The sequence below is a fragment of the Natrix helvetica genome (assembly GCF_964273705.1).
Source record: "Natrix helvetica genome assembly, chromosome: 1".
NCBI lineage: Eukaryota > Metazoa > Chordata > Lepidosauria > Squamata > Natricidae > Natrix > Natrix helvetica.
In genome coordinates, this window is record NC_138548.1 from 365,406,619 (window position 1) to 365,424,166 (window position 17,548).

Genomic DNA, 17,548 nt, shown 5'->3' on the forward strand with positions numbered 1-17,548 from the left:
GGGAAGATAAATGTAGATGCCGCCTGGACCTCCCCAGCCTCAAAGGGCAAATCCTTAAAGGCCCAAGAACACCTTCCCAGTTGTAGAAAAAGAGGCTCCCCTTTGAGTCCTCTGGGGTAAAGGAAGAAGGTAAAGTTGGCCAAAGGACTTTCAGTGCTGCATGGATTATCTCCACAGGTGTGAAATTTACATCATTAGGAGAATCCTGAAAAAATGTGACATAAGAAACTTAATGAATCTTCCTACATTTTAGAGGCACTGATTTCTCTCATTTCTTGCTTCACTTATAGGTCAAACTGCCTTGCTACTCTCCTCACATTCCATGGATTTCTATACACTCATCATCTGCAGTGGGAATCCTTTGATACAGAGTTTGATCTCAGCTCATTCTGCCATTTTCTAGCACTTTCTGTGTATTCCACTCCTCACCCCTCAATATAATAATATAAATAGCAGAGTTGGAAGGGACCTTCAAGGTCTTCTAGTCCAACCAGACAAAAGTTGGCCAAAGCATTATCAATGCTGTATGGATTCCAAAGCTGTAAAATTAAGTAATTAAGAAAATTCTAATAAAAATGCCAAGATTTTATAATGAAGCATGTTCCTCGATTTTATAGGCTATGTCTCTTCTTTGCTTCTTTCATAGATAAATCTACCTTGCTAATGCTTTTCTCATTCCATGGTTTTCAATGTATCACTGTGCAACGTGAAACTGAGTCAGATCTGAACTCATTCCACCACCCCTTCTAGCATTTTCTAACATTTTATTCCGCTCCCCCTCCCCCCGCTAAGTTCTCTTACATATTCATCTAGTTTCTTCATTTAGCTTTTTTGTTCAATGTGTATAAATTAGGGAATCATTTAAAAGCACAACTGTTTCCAATAATTTATTAACCTTTCAAAATGAGAAAGGTTGTTAATAATCAGGAAACCTGTTTTTTAAAAAATGTATCAATAAAAAGTACAAAGTCACAATCATGCTAGTATTTTTTTTCCAAAACCATAGCAACCTGATATGTCAACTATGATTGATCTTTCTGATGAACCTGATATCATAAATGAAGGACCCAGTAAGGGGGCATTTGAAAATCTTGAGAAATAGAAAATACGGTAATGATTAATCAGAGAAACTGACCAATGAATAACTTAAATCAAGAAATTTAAGATCTTTTAAAAAAATGTTAGATCAATAAAACCATTTTGTCAAGCCTCCAAGTAATGTGTCCTGAAAATTAAAGTCCATGGCATCCATCTTTCTTTTCAAATCCATTTATTAGAAACACATTAAATTGTCAAGGACTTGGTATAACTCCAGCTCTGAACCAGATCCAGAATTATACCCTATAAAAGCAAAAGTTTGAAACTCCCCCCCCCCCCAACTCACAATCTTCAATGATTTGTCAGTCCAACAGCCTGGTGACTCCAAACTCCACCTCCAGCCAGCTGCAGGCCTCTTCTCTTCCCACGGGAAATGCCACCTAAATATGACATTCCCCTCTTATCTTTACACCCCCCCTGTCTTTCAACAGTTAGAAAGTGGCGAGCTTGAAAGTATTTTTAAATTCATTTACTACAAACCTAAATGCTAATAGAAAAGAGTACAAAGGCTACAATAAAATATGTTTCCATATATGTAATCTTAAGGTCGACACATTTTTAAAGTCCCTTTCAGCTACGATAGAAGAGAATTAATATGATAAATAAATTGCTTTCCACAGGATATTTTTTCTGTCCTCTGTGGATTCTTTCTTGAGAAGCACTCTGTTTTCACAAAAACACCTTCCTCATTCCGTACATTTCTATTTCCCTCCCGTGTGGATCCCCTTATGGGAACAGGTGACTTAATTGCCCTGGTGCAATTTCTTCCCTGTGTGGTATTAATGAGGTAAGTAAGGGACCGGCTTGTACTCAAACTCTTCCCAAATTCATGGCATACATGATTTCTCTCCTGTATGGATCCTGTTATGGGAAGTAAGGGAACGGTTATCACTGAAGCCCTTTCCACATTCCAAGCATTTATAAGGCTTCTCTCCTGTGTGGGTTCTTTTATGGTAAATCAGATGGCCACTGGCAGCGAAGGTCTTTCCACAGACTGTGCACTTATAAGGTTTCTCCCCTGTATGGATCCTGTTATGTAAAATAAGTTGATTACTTTGGCTGAAGCTCTTCCCACACTCTAGACATTTATAGGGTTTCTCTCCTGTATGGATCCGTTTATGAGAAGTAAGAGAACCCTTTACACTGAAGCTCTTTCCACACTCCATGCATTTATAGGGTTTCTCTCCTGTGTGAAACCGTTTATGGAAGTTCAGGTAACTGCTGTTTCTGTAGCTCTTTCCACACTCCATGCATTTATAGGGTTTTTCTCCTGTGTGGACTCGTTTATGGGAAGCGAGGCCACAGCTTTGGCTGAAACCCTTCCCACAGTCTAGGCATTTATAGGGTTTTTCTCCTGTGTGGACCCTTTTATGAGAAGTAAGAGAACTCTTTAGACTGAAGCTCTTTCCACACTCCATGCATGTATAGGGTTTCTCTCCTGTGTGGATCCGTTTATGAGAAGCAAGGGCACTGCTTGTCCTGAAGGGTTTTCCACACTCCGTGCATTTATAAGGTTTTTCACCTGAATGGACCCTTTTGTGGTATGTCAGTTGATTTGTACTTCTGTAGCTCTTTCCACACTCTGTACACTTATAGGGTTTCTCGCCTGTATGAATCCTTTGATGGGAAGCAAGGCCACCACTTTGACTAAAGCTCTTCCCACATTCTATGCATTTAAAGGGTTTCTTTCCCACATGGATCAATTTATGTTTAGTAAAATAACTGCTTGTATTGAAGGTTTTTCCACAGTCTACACATTTATAGGGTTTTTCTCCAGTATGTATCCTTTTATGGTAAGTAAGAGAAATCTTCATACTGAACCTTTTCCCACAGTCTACACATTTATAGGGTTTTTCCCCTGAATGGATCCTTCTATGGCATATCAGGTAACTACAAGTGCTGAAGCTCTTCCCACACTGTATGCATTTAAAGGGTTTTTCTCCAGTATGTACCCTTTTATGGGAAGTAAGGGAACTCTTCAGACTGAACCTTTGTCCACAATCCACACATTTATAAGGTTTTCTCCCTGTATGGATCCTTTTGTGGCACCTCAAGTAACTACTACTGCTGAAGCTCTTCTCACACTGTTTGCATTTATAGGGTTTTTCTCCTGTGTGGACCCTTTTATGAGAAGTAAGAGAACTCTTTACACTGAAGCTCTTTCCACACTCCATGCATTTATAAGGCTTTTCTCCTGTGTGGACCCGATAATGGGCAGCAAGGCTACCACTTTGGCTGAAGCCCCTCCCACAATCTAGACATTTATAGGGTTTTTCTCCTGAGTGGACCAATTTATGGGAAGCAAGGCCACTGCTTTGGCTGAAGCCCCTCCCACAATCTAGGCATTTATAGGGTTTTTCTCCTGTGTGGACCCTTTTATGAGAAGTAAGAGCACTCTTTACACTGAAGCTCTTTCCACACTCCATGCATTCATAGGGTTTCTCTCCTGTGTGGATCCGTTTATGAGAATTAAGAGTACTCTTTCTCCCGAAGCTCTTTCCACACTCCATACATTTATAGGGTTTTCTCCCTTTATGGATCCTTTTGTGGGATTTCAGATACTCTTTATACCTGAAGCTCTTTCCACACTCCAGGCACTTATAGAGCTTTTCTCTGGTGTGGATCTTTTTATGAGAAGTTAAATTACCTTTCCACCCCACCCTTTTTCCATAGTCCACACCATTGTAGTGCTTCTCCCGTGCCTGGATCATTTTATGTGAAGTAACATTACTTGCTTTGAATCTTTTTCTACTACGACATTTCTCTGTACTTTCTTTGGAATCACGTTGGGTCAGGAAACGATCCATTTCCACACATTCAAAAATGGATTTTTCTCTCTGATTGTACTTCTTTTCACGTTTTCTCCTTCCCCGATTACTTGTAGATGTCTCCTCAGGAATTTCAGTTTTGGTTATTTGCAGTGGCACCAAATTTGCCTCTTGGTCGTTTCCGTTCTTCTGCGCATCAGATGCTTGCGGGGGAAGAGAAATAAATTAGAATAATCTACAACCTCCACTTTGGTATTCCTTTGCAGAGATTTATCTACTACTGGGCATCTGCAACGAGGGAAATGACAGCATGAATATTAGTTACTAACTTAAAAGACTTGCATGGCTGTTCATCTAACCCTCATTAAAAGGTTAGATTTAATGCATTTAGTAAGAGAACATATGTCATTGCAACACAAAGCAAGACAAAATTTGTTGCTGAGTAGGACAACTACAACAGGCAAAAACATCCTATCCCTCATCATCTTCCCAATAACTCTGCAGTAATGACCCAGGGGTGGGTCAAAGATGATTACGAGACTGAATGTCAACCCTTGCTGGTCACCATACTGATCTCTTTCTTCTAAATGAAACTGCAACTTGGAAGACCATGAAAGGGGACTGGAATTAATGTAAGAGGAAAAAAGAAGAGTATGGAATCATTTTTAACAACTTACGTACAGATCTAAGTTGTAAATAAAGTATTTAGTGACACCTTGCTCTGACTTAAATTTTTCGCCAGAGGAACCCTTACCTAAAGAAGCCATGATCCTAGACATTTCCAACATGACTTCTTCATGCAGGGCTTTCTGGTTGGGATCAAGCAGCAACCATTCTTCACTGTTGAAATGGACGGCCACCTCCCCAAAGGACACAGGACTCTAAACAAGGAAGAATCCATGTGAGCAGATAGAATTTGCAAGACCTCCTTTAATCTGCAAAGCCTAAGAGCACAAAGTGAAAATTCTTGACTGGGCATTTCCCTAGTCAGGCTTAACATACCGTGTTTCCCCGAAAATACAACCTGTCCTGAAACTAAAGCCTTGCGACATTTTCCGCATGTGCAAAAATATAAGCCCACCCCCGAAAATAAGCCCTCTGGACAATCCCCCCCACTTCGACCAGGCAGAGCACCGCTCGCCAACCTAGTGGTATCCCGAAGGCACCAAGCCACGGGAATGAGGTGTGGGCAAAGGCGCTTGCGTTGCTTGGTGCTTTCGGGGTACTGCTAGGTCGGCCAGCGGCGCTGTGCCCAGCTGAAGAGGGGGGGGGGGTTGCTCGGCAGCTACTCTCTTGCGAGCGGGCTCCCGAAGAGCCGGGCAAGCCTCAGGGTCGAATGGCTGTGTTGCGCTGTCGCAGCAGCAACGCAGCAGCCATGAGGTGACCAAACTTATGAGCAGCCGCTCGGCAACCCCCCTTTCCAGCCGGGTACAGCGTCGCTGACCGACCTAGCAGTACCCGGAAGGCACCAAGCAACGCGAGCGCCTGTTCGCCGCCCTCCGCCTCCCGCGGCTCGGTGCCTTCGGAATGCCCCTAGGTGAGTGAATGGTGCTCTGCATGGCTGGAGAGGGGAGTTGTGCAGCGGCTTTTCCGCTCCGCGCTCGCGCGAAGGGCATCCCCGCTGCTGGAGCCGTCCGCCGCTTGGGTTTTTTTTTTTCAAAGCACGGAGGATGGATGCCTGGAAGTACACAACCCAGTCACAAGGGAGCAGCCGCCCGGCAACCCAAAAATAATAACCCCTCCCCTTTAATAAGCCCAAGGCCATATTTCGTGGGTCAAAAAAATATAAGACCCTGTCGTATATTCGGGGAAACACGGTAGTATGCTAAAAAGGGCAACCTTCATAGCCTATGCCTGACATTTTATCACTACTTTGACTGACTCTGCCGACCTTCAATGTCAGCACCTGCCTTGATCAAGTGTCATGGTGTGCCTCAGACACACCATCTACCAGTGGCCCCAACATTTCAAGATATTTGCAGGAGGTTCTGTAGGATTTCTAACATAGTAACCAAAGGGTCTTTGTGGTTCTTTGAAGGGTCAGCCTTGCTCACCCTCGTGAACTTTCATGAAAATACTAGGAAGGCACTTCCAGCCATCAAAATGCTGATGATACAGAAAGCAATTTATCAAGAGAGAAAGAGAATATAACTTTATTGTCACTTTGAATGTACGCTATTTGGTATATATTAAAATGGAATTTTGTTGCATACAGTCCTTAAGGTTCTCCACCTCTAATAATTAAATACAAAATTATGCATATACTCACATATATGACACGGAGAAACAACCCAGTTTAGTTTGGATGTATACATGGCGAGAGAAACAGATCTTGGACGTTTACCAAGCATAGGGAACAAAGCTGTTACAGAATCATAAATTTAAATTTCCTTGTTGTACTTTGCTCAGGAATAGCAGTAATCATACGTACAGTCCCCAAAGGAAACTAGAGGCCTCCTAATTCTCCCCCATATAAGCGGCTAACCTCTTCTTTCTTACCTGAGTCAGGAATCCAGCAGCTCTTTCAGCTCCACCAATAGGAGGAGAAGATTCAGTGAACAACGGTGACTCCATTTTGTCCACTGGAAATGAGAGAGACAGAATGGAAACAGGAAAGGCTTCAATTTCATCTTTTCTATCCTGAAGGCACAGCTTAAGATTTCTTCCTGTCCTGCCCAGGAAACCTCCATTTTTCTCTCTTCAACACACTGCCTTTCATGGGCTCCATCATGGGAGCTATGAATTAAAGGAGAGGACCAAACCCCACCACATGCTGAAGAACTAAGCTCAGTTAGATTGTTCTCCTAACCTTTTGGAACAACACATGGAAGTTTATACTCTTGGCATCCGAAGCATTTGCTCAATCCCTGTAAATTCTCCCCTCCCCACCCTCTCTGCAGTTTGAAACCAGAGAAATTAGTGATGTCCTAGCAACCGAGGAAACATGCTTGAAAGAGCAGATGGTGTTGGAAATGGAACAGCAGGGATCTGTGTCCAAATTATCTCTTAAGGAAGGCCAAAGAACAAAGAGAAATCATGATGGAGGAGGAGCCAGAATGCAACTCAAGGTGGCCCCTACAGGAGTCTTTCTTCCGTGGAAGGCAAACCCTAGGCTTGCTCTGAAGGGAGGGAATTCCTTTGTGTGCCTTACGTCTTCTAGCTTGAAGAGGGAGTTCTCTCTTTCTTATGGGGTCACCTTCTACTGAGTCCAACGACTAAGACCCGAGAAGACGCAGAGAATTAAGGATAACTGGAATCTTGCTAGGAAATCTCCAGTCCGGTGGAACAGTCTTCCCTTACCTAGTGAGGTATCCTGACCCTCCAGACACTGGCACGGCCGGGCAACTGGTCTCCGTTGGCTCTCCAAAGATCCTTCCAGTCTTCCAGGGATCGGAAGATGCGAGCAGGGATTCCTTTTGGCTTCCTTCTCTCCTCCCCATTGCCTCACTCTTGGATCTCCCCCATGCACAGCCAAGAGCAGTTATGGGGCGGGATTCCCGCTCCCTCCAAACCTCAGAATCTCCTTCCCGCTTCTGAAGAAGATCTGAGCCGCGGAACCCGTTCTTGCCCGCCCCCACCAGATTCCCAGGGAGCGACTGGCAGCCGAAACTACCCAACGACGCAGACGGAGTGGAGCATGCGCAGTGGCCTCGGCAGTGGGCAGCCAAGAGTGCGCCCCCTGCTGGCACCTGGGGTGAAAAGGCGGCCGCGGGGGCAGCTTTAGAGGCTTTTGCAGGGCAGCCTCTGGCCGGAGTTGCCCCTGCCCTGGAGAGCGAGCTCTGCAAGCGGCATCCGGGAGAAGCCAGGCGGAGATCGTGCGCCTTTCCCGGGCCCTGGTGTAAAAGACGACTTGGAGAAAGTCAGGCGGAGGGCATGCCGCTTCCGTCCTTTGGGGATCCTCTCTTTTTCTCCGTCACTCACTCACACACAATAGTTCAGGGAAAGCGGCTCCCCGCGAAGCAGAAGGAGGAGAGTCCCACAGCTCCCCCTTTCTCTTTCGGCTCCATTCTCCGCAGGGAGAAATCTGCCCGGAGACAGATGACTCAGCCGAAGGGAGACTTCCCATTGGCGCAACGGATTCCTTGGAAGCCGCCTCCGAAATCTCCCTGTCAAGCCCCGCCCACTCCCGATGCCTCCTCTCCCCTCTCTCATGGGAAGCCCCCGTGGACGCCGCCTATGGCTGCTGCGGGTGGGGACGTTGGCCGGGAGCCCTGGAGGCGAAGGGGAGAAGGGGCACCCACGGGGGACTGGGAGGGACCAAGCATGCTGGCGCTGGAAGGCGGGGAGGAGGGGACTGTGACACCCAGCCACGCCCACTCCAGGCGAGAGGCAAGCCAGGAGGGAGCTTGCGTGAGCCCTCCCCTTTCTCCTTGGCCACGCCCCTCCCAGTGCGATTCCCAGACGGAGAAGCGGGAAAAGGGGGGGGCGAGAGGGGTGGGAGGAGCCTATTCTGGCGGGAAGAGCGGAGAGAGAGAGAGAGAGAGGCGGCTCTGAGGGAAGCGCCAACATCGAGGGTTCCTTTGTGAGGGATTCGACTTCTCCTTTCTCTGCGTCAGAAACTGAATTGGGTCCCCTGACCCCTTCTTCTCCCTCCGCCCCTGCAGTGTCAACCCCAACCCCGGATCCTCTCCAAGCCCTTCGGCCTCCACCCAGCCCCAAAGACCCTTCAGAATAAGGAGGGTGTTTCTTTCAGGGCTTCGTTTTCCAAGGGAAAGAGTGGAATCTCTGGCTGGACAATAAGGAATATATTCAGTTGACCTATTCAATTCATACGTTGTTTTGAATGATATTAACTGGGAAGATAAATGTAGATGCCGCCTGGACCTCCCCAGCCTCAAAGGGCAAATCCTCAAAGGCCCAAGAACACCTTCCCAGTTGTAGAAAAAGAGGCTCCCCTTTGAGTCCTCTGGGGTAAAGGAAGAAGGTAAAGTTGGCCAAAGGACTTTCAGTGCTGCATGGATTATCTCCACAGGTGTGAAATTTACATCATTAGGAAAATCTCGAAAAAATGTGACATAAGAAACTTAATGAATCTTCCTACATTTTAGAGGCACTGATTTCTCTCATTTCTTGCTTCACTTATAGGTCAAACTGCCTTGCTACTCTCCTCACATTCCATGGATTTATATACACTCATCATCTGCAGTGGGAATCCTTTGATACAGAGTTTGATCTCAGCTCATTCTGCCATTTTCTAGCACTTTCTGTGTATTCCACTCCTCACCCCTCAATATAATAATATAAATAGCAGAGTTGGAAGGGACCTTGGAGGTCTTCTAGTCCAACCAGACAAAAGTTGGCCAAAGCATTATCAATGCTGTATGGATTCCAAAGCTGTAAAATTAAGTAATTAAGAAAATTCTAATAAAAATGCCAAGATTTTATAATGAGGCATGTTCCCCGATTTTATAGGCTATGTCTCTTCTTTGCTTCTTTCATAGATAAATCTACCTTGCTAATGCTTTTCTCATTCCATGGTTTTCAATGTATCACTGTGCAACGTGAAACTGAGTGAGATCTGAACTCATTCCTCTCTAGCATTTTCTAACATTTTATTCCGCTCCCCCTCCCCCGATAAGTTCTCTTACATATTCATCTAGTTTCTTCATTTAGCTTTTTTGTTCAATGTGTATAAAGTAGGGCATCATTTAAATAGCACAACTGTTTCCAATAATTTATTAACCTTTCGAAATGAGAAAGGTTGTTAATAATCAGGAAATCTGTTTTTAAAAAAATATATCGATAAAAAGTACAAAGTCACAATCATGCTAGTAACTGTTTTCTCCAAAACCATAGCAACCTGATATGTCAACTATGATTGATCTTTCTGATGAACCTGATATCACAAATGAAGGACCCAGTAAGGGGGCATTTGAAAATCTTGAGAAATAGAAAATACGGTAATGATTAATCAGAGAAACTGACCAATGAATAAATTAAATCAAGAAATTTAAGATCTTAAAAAAAATGTTAGATCAATAAAACCATTTTGTCAAGCCTCCAAGTAATGTGTCCTGAAAAATAAAGTCCATGGCATCCATCTTTCTTTTCAAATCCATTTATTAGGAACACATTAAATTGTCAAGCACTTGGTATAACTCCAGCTCTGAACCAGATCCAGAATTACATCCTATAAAAGCAAAAGTTTGAAACTCCCCCCCCCAACTCACAATCTTCAATCATTTGTCAGTCCAACAGCCTGGTGACTCCAAACTCCACCCCCAGCCAGCTGCAGGCCTCTTCTCTTCCCACGGGAAATGCCACCTAAATATGACATTCCCCTCTTATCTTTACACCCCCCCGCCTTTCAACAGTTAGAAAGTGGCGAGCCTGAAAGTATTTTTAAATTCATTTACTAGAAACCTAAATGCTAATAGAAAAGAGTACAAAGGCTACAATAAAATATGGTTCCATATATGAAATCTTAAGGGTCGACACATTTTTAAAGTCCCTTTCAGCTAGGATAGAAGAGAATTAATATGGTAAATAAATTGATTGCTTTCCACAGGATATTACAATACAATAATACAATACAATAGTAGAGTTGGAAGGGACCTTGGAGGTCTTCTAGTCCCACCCCTTGCCTAGGCAGGAAACCCTATACCGTTCCAGACAATATTTCTGTCCTCTGTGGATTCTTTCTTGAGACACACTCTGTTTTCACAAAAACACCTTCCTCATTCCGTACATTTCTATTTCCCTCCTGTGTGGATCCCCTTATGGGAAGAGGTGACTTAATTGCTCTGGTGTAATTTCTTCCCTGTGTGGTATTAATGTGGTAAGTAAGGGACCAGCTTGTACTCAAACTCTTCCCAAATTCATGGCATACATGATTTCTCTGCTGTATGGATCCTGTTATGGGAAGTAAGGGAACGGTTATCACTGAAGCCCTTTCCACATTCCAAGCATTTATAAGGCTTCTCTCCTGTGTGGGTTCTTTTATGGTAAATCAGATAGCCACTGGCAGCGAAGGTCTTTCCACAGACTGTGCACTTATAAGGTTTTTCCCCTGTATGCATCCTGTTATGGAAACTAAGTTGACTACTTTGGCGGAAACTCTTTTTACACTCTAGACATTTATAGGGTTTCTCTCCTGTGTGGATCCGTTTATGAGAAGTAAGAGAACCCTTTACACTGAAGCTCTTTCCACACTCCATGCATTTATAGGGTTTCTCTCCTTTGTGGATCCGTTTATGTAAGTTCAGGTAACTGCTGTTTCTGTAGCTCTTTCCACACTCCATGCATTTATAGGGTTTTTCTCCTGTGTGGACTCGTTTATGGGAAGCAAGGCCACAGCTTTGGCTGAAACCCTTCCCACAGTCTAGGCATTTATAGGGTTTTTCTCCTGTGTGGACCCTTTTATGAGAAGTAAGAGAACTCTTTAGACTGAAGCTCTTTCCACACTCCATGCATGTATAGGGTTTCTCTCCTGTGTGGATCCGTTTATGGGAAACAAGGTCACCATTTAGCCTGAAGCCCCTCCCACAATCTACGCATTTATAGGGTTTTTCTCCTGTGTGGATCCGTTTATGAGAAGTAAGACTCCTCTTTACACTGAAGCTCTTTCCACACTCCATGCATTCATAGGGTTTTTCTCCTGTGTGGACTCGTTTATGGGAAGCAAGGCTACAGCTTTGGCTGAAACCCTTTCCACACTCCATGCATTCATAGGGTTTTTCTCCTGTGTGGACCCTTTTATGAGAAGTAAGAGAACTCTTTACACTGAAGCTCTTTCCACACTCCATGCATTCATAGGGTTTTTCTCCTGTGTGGATCCTTTTATGGTAAGTAAGAGAAAACTTCATACTGAACCTTTTCCCACAGTCTACACATTTATAGGGTTTCCCCCCTGAATGGATCCTTCTATGGCATATCAGGTAACTACAAGTGCTGAAGCTCTTCCCACACTGTATGCATTTAAAGGGTTTTTCTCCTGTGTGGATCCTTTTATGGTAAGTAAGAGAAATCTTCATACTGAACCTTTTCCCACAGTGTACACATTTATAAGGTTTTCTCCCTGTATGGATCCTTTTGTGGCACTTCAAGTAACTACTACTGCTGAAGCTCTTCTCACACTGTTTGCATTTATAGGGTTTTTCTCCTGTGTGGATCCTTTTATGAGAAGTAAGAGAACTCTTTACACTGAAACTCTGTCCACACTCCATGCATTTATAAGGCTTTTCTCCTGTGTGGACCCGATAATGGGCAGCAAGGGAACTGCTTTGGCTGAAGCTCTTCCCACAGTCTAGGCATTTATAGAGTTTTTCTCCTGTGTGGATCCGTTCATGAGAAGTAAGTGTATTCTTGATCCTGAAGCTCTTTCCACACTCCATGCATTTATAGGGTTTTTCTCCTGTGTGGATCCGTTTATGAGAAGTAAGAGAACACCTTACACTGAAGCGCTTTCCACACTCCAGGCATTCATAGGGTTTTTCTCCTGTGTGGACCAATTTATGGGAAGCAAGGCTACCACTCCGGCTGAAGCACCTCCCACAATCTAGGCATTCATAGGGTTTTTCTCCTGTGTGGACCAATTTATGGGCAGCAAGGCTACCGCTTTGGCTGAAGCCCCTCCCACAATCTAGACATTTATAGGGTTTTTCTCCTGTGTGAACCAGTTTATGGGAAGCGAGGCCACTGCTTTGGCTGAAGCCCCTCCCACAATCTAGGCATTTATAGGGTTTTTCTCCTGTGTGGACCCTTTTATGAGTAGTAAGAGCACTCTTTACACTGAAGCTCTTTCCACACTCCATGCATTCATAGGGTTTCTCTCCTGTGTGGATCCGTTTATGAGAATTAAGAGTACTCTTTCTCCCGAAGCTCTTTCCACACTCCATACATTTATAGGGTTTTTTTCCCGTATGCTTCCTTTTATGGCAAGCAAGGGAACTCTTCACACTGAACCCTTTTCCACCATCCACACATTTATAAGGTTTTCTCTCTTTATGGATCCTTTTGTGGGATTTCAGATACTGTTTATACCTGAAGCTCTTTCCACACTCCAGGCACTTATAGAGCTTTTCTCTGGTGTGGACCTTTTTATGAGGTTAAATTACCTTTCCACCCCACCCTTTTTCCATAGTCCACACCATTGGAGGGCTTCTCCCGTGCCTGGATCATTTTATGTGAAGTAACATTACTTGCTTTGAATCTTTTTCTACTTCGACATTTCTCTGTACTTTCTTAGGAATCATGTTGGGTCAGGAAATGATCCATTTCCACACATTCAAAAATGGATTTTTCTCTCTGATTGTGCTTCTTTTCACGTTTTCTCCTTCCCCGATTACTTGTAGATGTCTCCTCAGGAATTTAAGTTTTGGTTATTTGCAGTGGCACCAAATTTGCCTCTTGGTCGTTTCCTTTCTTCTGCGCATCAGATGCTTGCGGGGGAAGAGAAATAAATTAGAATAATCTACAACCTCCACTTTGGTATTCCTTTGCAGACATTTATCTATTACTGGGCATCTGCAACGAGGGAAATGACAGCATGAATATTAGTTACTAACTTAAAAGACTAGCATGGCTGTTCATCTAACCCTCATTAAAAGGTTAAAGCACAAACAAGTCTTGACAAGAGGACATGGCACCCAACTTGTCTCATCTATGAGGCACCCAACTTGCATTTAGTAAGAGAACATATGTCATTGCAACACAAAGCAAGACAAAATTTGTTGCTGAGTAGGACAACTACAACAGGCAAAAACATCCTATCCCTGATCATCTTCCCAATAACTCTGCAGTAATGACCCAGGGGTGGGTCAAAGATGATTACGAGACTGAATGTCAACCCTTGCTGGTCACCATACTGATCTCTTTCTTCTAAATGAAACTGCAACTTGGAAGACCATGAAAGGGGACTGGAATTAATGTAAGAGGAAAAAAGAAGAGTATGGAATCATTTTTAACAACTTACGTACAGATCTAAGTTGTAAATAAAGTATCTAGTGACACCTTGCTTTGACTTAAATTTTCCTCCAGAGGAACCCTTACCAATGTTCCCTCTAATTTTTTTTCACTGTGAGCAGAAAAGTATAGTGTTTGAGCGGCACATTTTCATGCCTGAGCATCTGAATTTTTTTCACAGATGTCACCTAAGACAACAACGAAATCAGTATTATTTGAAACTCAAAGTTATGTTTATTCAAGGTACCCGCTTAATTAAAAGTGATATAATATCAGTATCACTTAACAACGCTTCTGCTTAGCAACGAAAATGTTGGTTCAGAAACTCTGCCACCTGAAGTGCGCAAGTCTTAAAGCTGTCAAGTTACAAGACCTTTGCACCCCTAACCCTTTAGGAAAAAAACCCCAGGGATGTTCAAACTTGACAGTTTTGAAGACTTGTGGATTTCAACTCCCAGAATTTCTCCTCCAGTCATGTTGGCTCAGGAACTCTGGCATTGAAGTTTGCAAGTCTTAAAGCTGTCAAGTTACAAGACTTGACAGCTTTGAAGACTTGTGGAGTTCAACTCCCAGAATTCCTCAAGTCATGTTGCTCTTTCGCCTCGGCGCTGCTCTGGCTACCTCCGTCCAGACCTGGCAGCTGCGGCGACGTCATCAGCCTGGATCTGCTCTGTTTTCGTTTTTTTCACTGGGATCAGGGCCGCTGCTAAAGATGCCAACGAGCCCCTGCCGCCCGCCACCAGAATACCTGTTGCTGCTCCTCCTCCAAAAGCACCACCGCATTTGCTGCCCGGCGCTGCGGCTGAAGTGAAGCCGCCAAAGCTCCCGCCGGCACAGTGGCGGTGCCTCCTCCTCCGCTCGGAGCACCTGAGCTCGGCCCCACGTTATCCCTGTCGCCTCCTCTTCTGCCACCGTGCTTTTGAGGAGCCATGAAGCTTTATTTTTCCTGCTCCCGCCCCTTCCTCCGCCTTCCTACTGGCTCCCACAATGGCGCCATTGGAATCCTCGCCACCTCACCTTTGCCAGGGCTCCGGCACACTTTTCCCCTTCCACGGTCGGTTCGCACCTGCCGTACAGTTCCTGCCCCGTAGGGAAAAAAAGGCCTCATGGCTCCTCAAAAGCACGGCGGCAGAGGAGGCGGCAGAGATAACGTGGGGCCCTGCTGAGGTGCTCCGAGTGGAGGGGGAGGCACCACCGACGCTGCCATGGGTGGGGGCACCGGCGGGAGCTTTGGCGGCTTTGCTTCAGCCGCAGCGCCGGGCGGCAAATCCAACAGTGCTGTTGGAGGAGGACGCGGCAGCAGCAGTTATTCCGGTGGGGGCGGGGGCTTTGGCGGCTTCACCTCAACAACGCAAAGTACCGTCAGTTGCCCTGTGCTCATCAAGGCAAGTTTGTGGAGGACCTTTGTGGGCGGCCAGTTCTAGCTTGCTTTGCTCAATACGGGGCGACTGACGGTAGTTTGAGCAGTGCAGCCGGCCCCTAGGAGGTCTTAGGAGACCGGCCGTGCTTCGTAAGCTCCTGCCGCCATCCCCACACCCACTCCCGCGCCAAACCTTTTATCACTACTTTGACTGACTCTGCTGACCTTCAATGTCAGCACCTGCCTTGATCAAGTGGCATAGTGTGCCTCAGACACACCATCTACCAGTGACCCCAACATTTCATGATATTTGCAGGAGGTTCTTTAGGATTTCTGTGTAACATAGTAACCAAATGGTCTTTGTGGTTCTTTGATGGGTCACCCTTGCTCACCCTCATGAACTTTCATGAAAATACTAGGAAGGCACTTCCGACCATCAAAATGCTGATGATACAGAAAGCAATTTATCAAGAGAGAAAGAGAATATAACTTTATTGTCACTTTGAATGTACGCTATTTGGTATATATTAAAATGGAATTTTGTTGCGTACAGTCCTTAAGGGTCTCCACCTCTAATAATTAAATACAAAATTATGCAAATCTTCACATATATGACACGGAGAAACAACCCAGTTTAGTTTGGATGTATACATGGCGAGAGAAACAGATCTTGGACGTTTACCAGCCTTAGGGAACAAAGCTGTTACAGAATCTGGTAGTCCTGGTAGAAATACTCCTCATCCAACGAAGGAAATGGAGACGCTGGTTTGCATGCTTCAGTAAGGATGATGTGTGGAGACCATTTCAGATTCTTTGACATCTGCATTTCCAACACTTAATACTGTTGGCCATGTCTACTGCTGCATCCTTCATATGGAATGGAGTATGACCAGGCTGACTGTTTCTAAAATCTATGATGATCTCCTTCGTTTTATTAACATTTCTGCTTCTCCTGTTTTTATCCCTAACCATTCATGTCTCCTGTCTGCTTTATTTAGGATAGACAACATGAAGTTCCATGTGGCATTTTTTGAAACCAGGAGTTTGACTCGGTTGCCATCGAGGATTTGGACAAGTTACGTGGACGTCTGCGACCTACCACATGTTTATTGGACCCGTGCCCCTCCTGGCTTGTACTGGCATCCTGGGAGGTTACACGCGACTGGCTCCTGGGCCTAGTGAACGCTTCGTTGGACGAGGGGTCTCTGCCGGCCGCCTTGAAAGAGGCGGTTGTGAGACCCCTACTCAAGAAGCCTTCCCTGGACCCAACGGAGCTAGCTAATTATCGTCCAGTCTCCAACCTTCCCTTCTTAGCGAAGGTTGTAGAGAGTGTGGTGGCCCAACAGTTTCCACGTCACTTGGAGGAGAATGATTATCTAGACCCGCGCCAGTCCGGCTTCTGACCCGGGCACAGCACGGAGGCGGCCTTGGTCGCGTTGGTTGATGATCTCTGGAGGGCCAGAGATAGGGGTTGTTCCTCTGTCCTGGTCCTATTAGACCTCTCGGCGGCTTTCGATACCATCGACCATGGTATCCTGTTGCACCGGCTATGGGGGTTGGGAGTCAGGGGCACCGTTTTGCGGTGGTTCGGCTCCTACCTCTCCGGCCGGACGCAACATGTGTTGGCAGGGGAGCAGAGATCGACCCTGAGCCCCCTCACTTGCGGGGTGCCACAGGGGTCGGTTCTCTCGCCACTCCTGTTCAACACATACATGAAACCACTGGGCGAGATCATCCGTGGCTTTGGGGTGGGATACCATCTGTATGCTGATGACACTCAGCTGTACATCTCCACCCCGAACCACCCCAACGAGGGCGTTGAAATGATGTCCCGGTGCTTGGAAGCCGTACGTGTCTGGATGGATGACAACCGACTTAAACTCAACCCCTCCAAGACGGAGTGGCTGTGGCTTCCGGCACCCCGGTTCAACCAGTTGCTTCCATCTCTGGCCATTGGGGGCGAGCAACTGGCCCCCATGGAACGGGCGCGCAATTTGGGCGTCCTCCTAGATGCCCGGCTGTCCATGGATGACCATGTAACAGCCGTGGCAAGGGGGGCGTTCCACCAGGTCCGCCTGGTGCGCCAATTGCGCCCCTTATTGGACCGGGATGCCTTGCGCACAGTCACCCATGCGCTAGTGACGTCTCGCCTGGACTACTGCAATGCTCTCTACATGAGGCTTCCCTTGAGATGCACTCGGAGACTACAGTTGGTCCAGAATGCAGCCGCGCGGGTGATTATGGGGAGGACTAGGTTCTCCCATGTAACACCTCTCCTGCGCGAGCTGCACTGGCTTCCTGTGGTCTATCAGGTGCGTTTCAAGGTTTTGATTACGATCTTTAAAGCGCTCCATGGCATAGGACCTAGTTACTTGCGGGATCACATCCTGCCCCATACATCCCTACGACCAATCCGCTC

At 45.7% G+C, this 17,548-nt stretch overlaps 1 protein-coding gene across 1 annotated transcript in view; it reads right to left on the reverse strand.

The window, feature by feature from the left end:
* Positions 1-1,335: 1,335 nt before the first annotated feature.
* The window catches only part of LOC309383356 (uncharacterized protein), a 29,164-nt gene continuing 12,951 nt past the window's right edge, over positions 1,336-17,548 (reverse strand). The window contains exons 3-4 of the mRNA XM_081935821.1: positions 4,621-4,747; positions 1,336-4,069 (exon numbers count right to left, since the gene is read on the reverse strand). Coding sequence (XP_081791947.1) covers positions 1,926-4,069; positions 4,621-4,747 — 2,271 coding nt within the window. The 3' untranslated portion in view covers positions 1,336-1,925. The remainder of the gene's footprint in view (positions 4,070-4,620; positions 4,748-17,548) is intronic.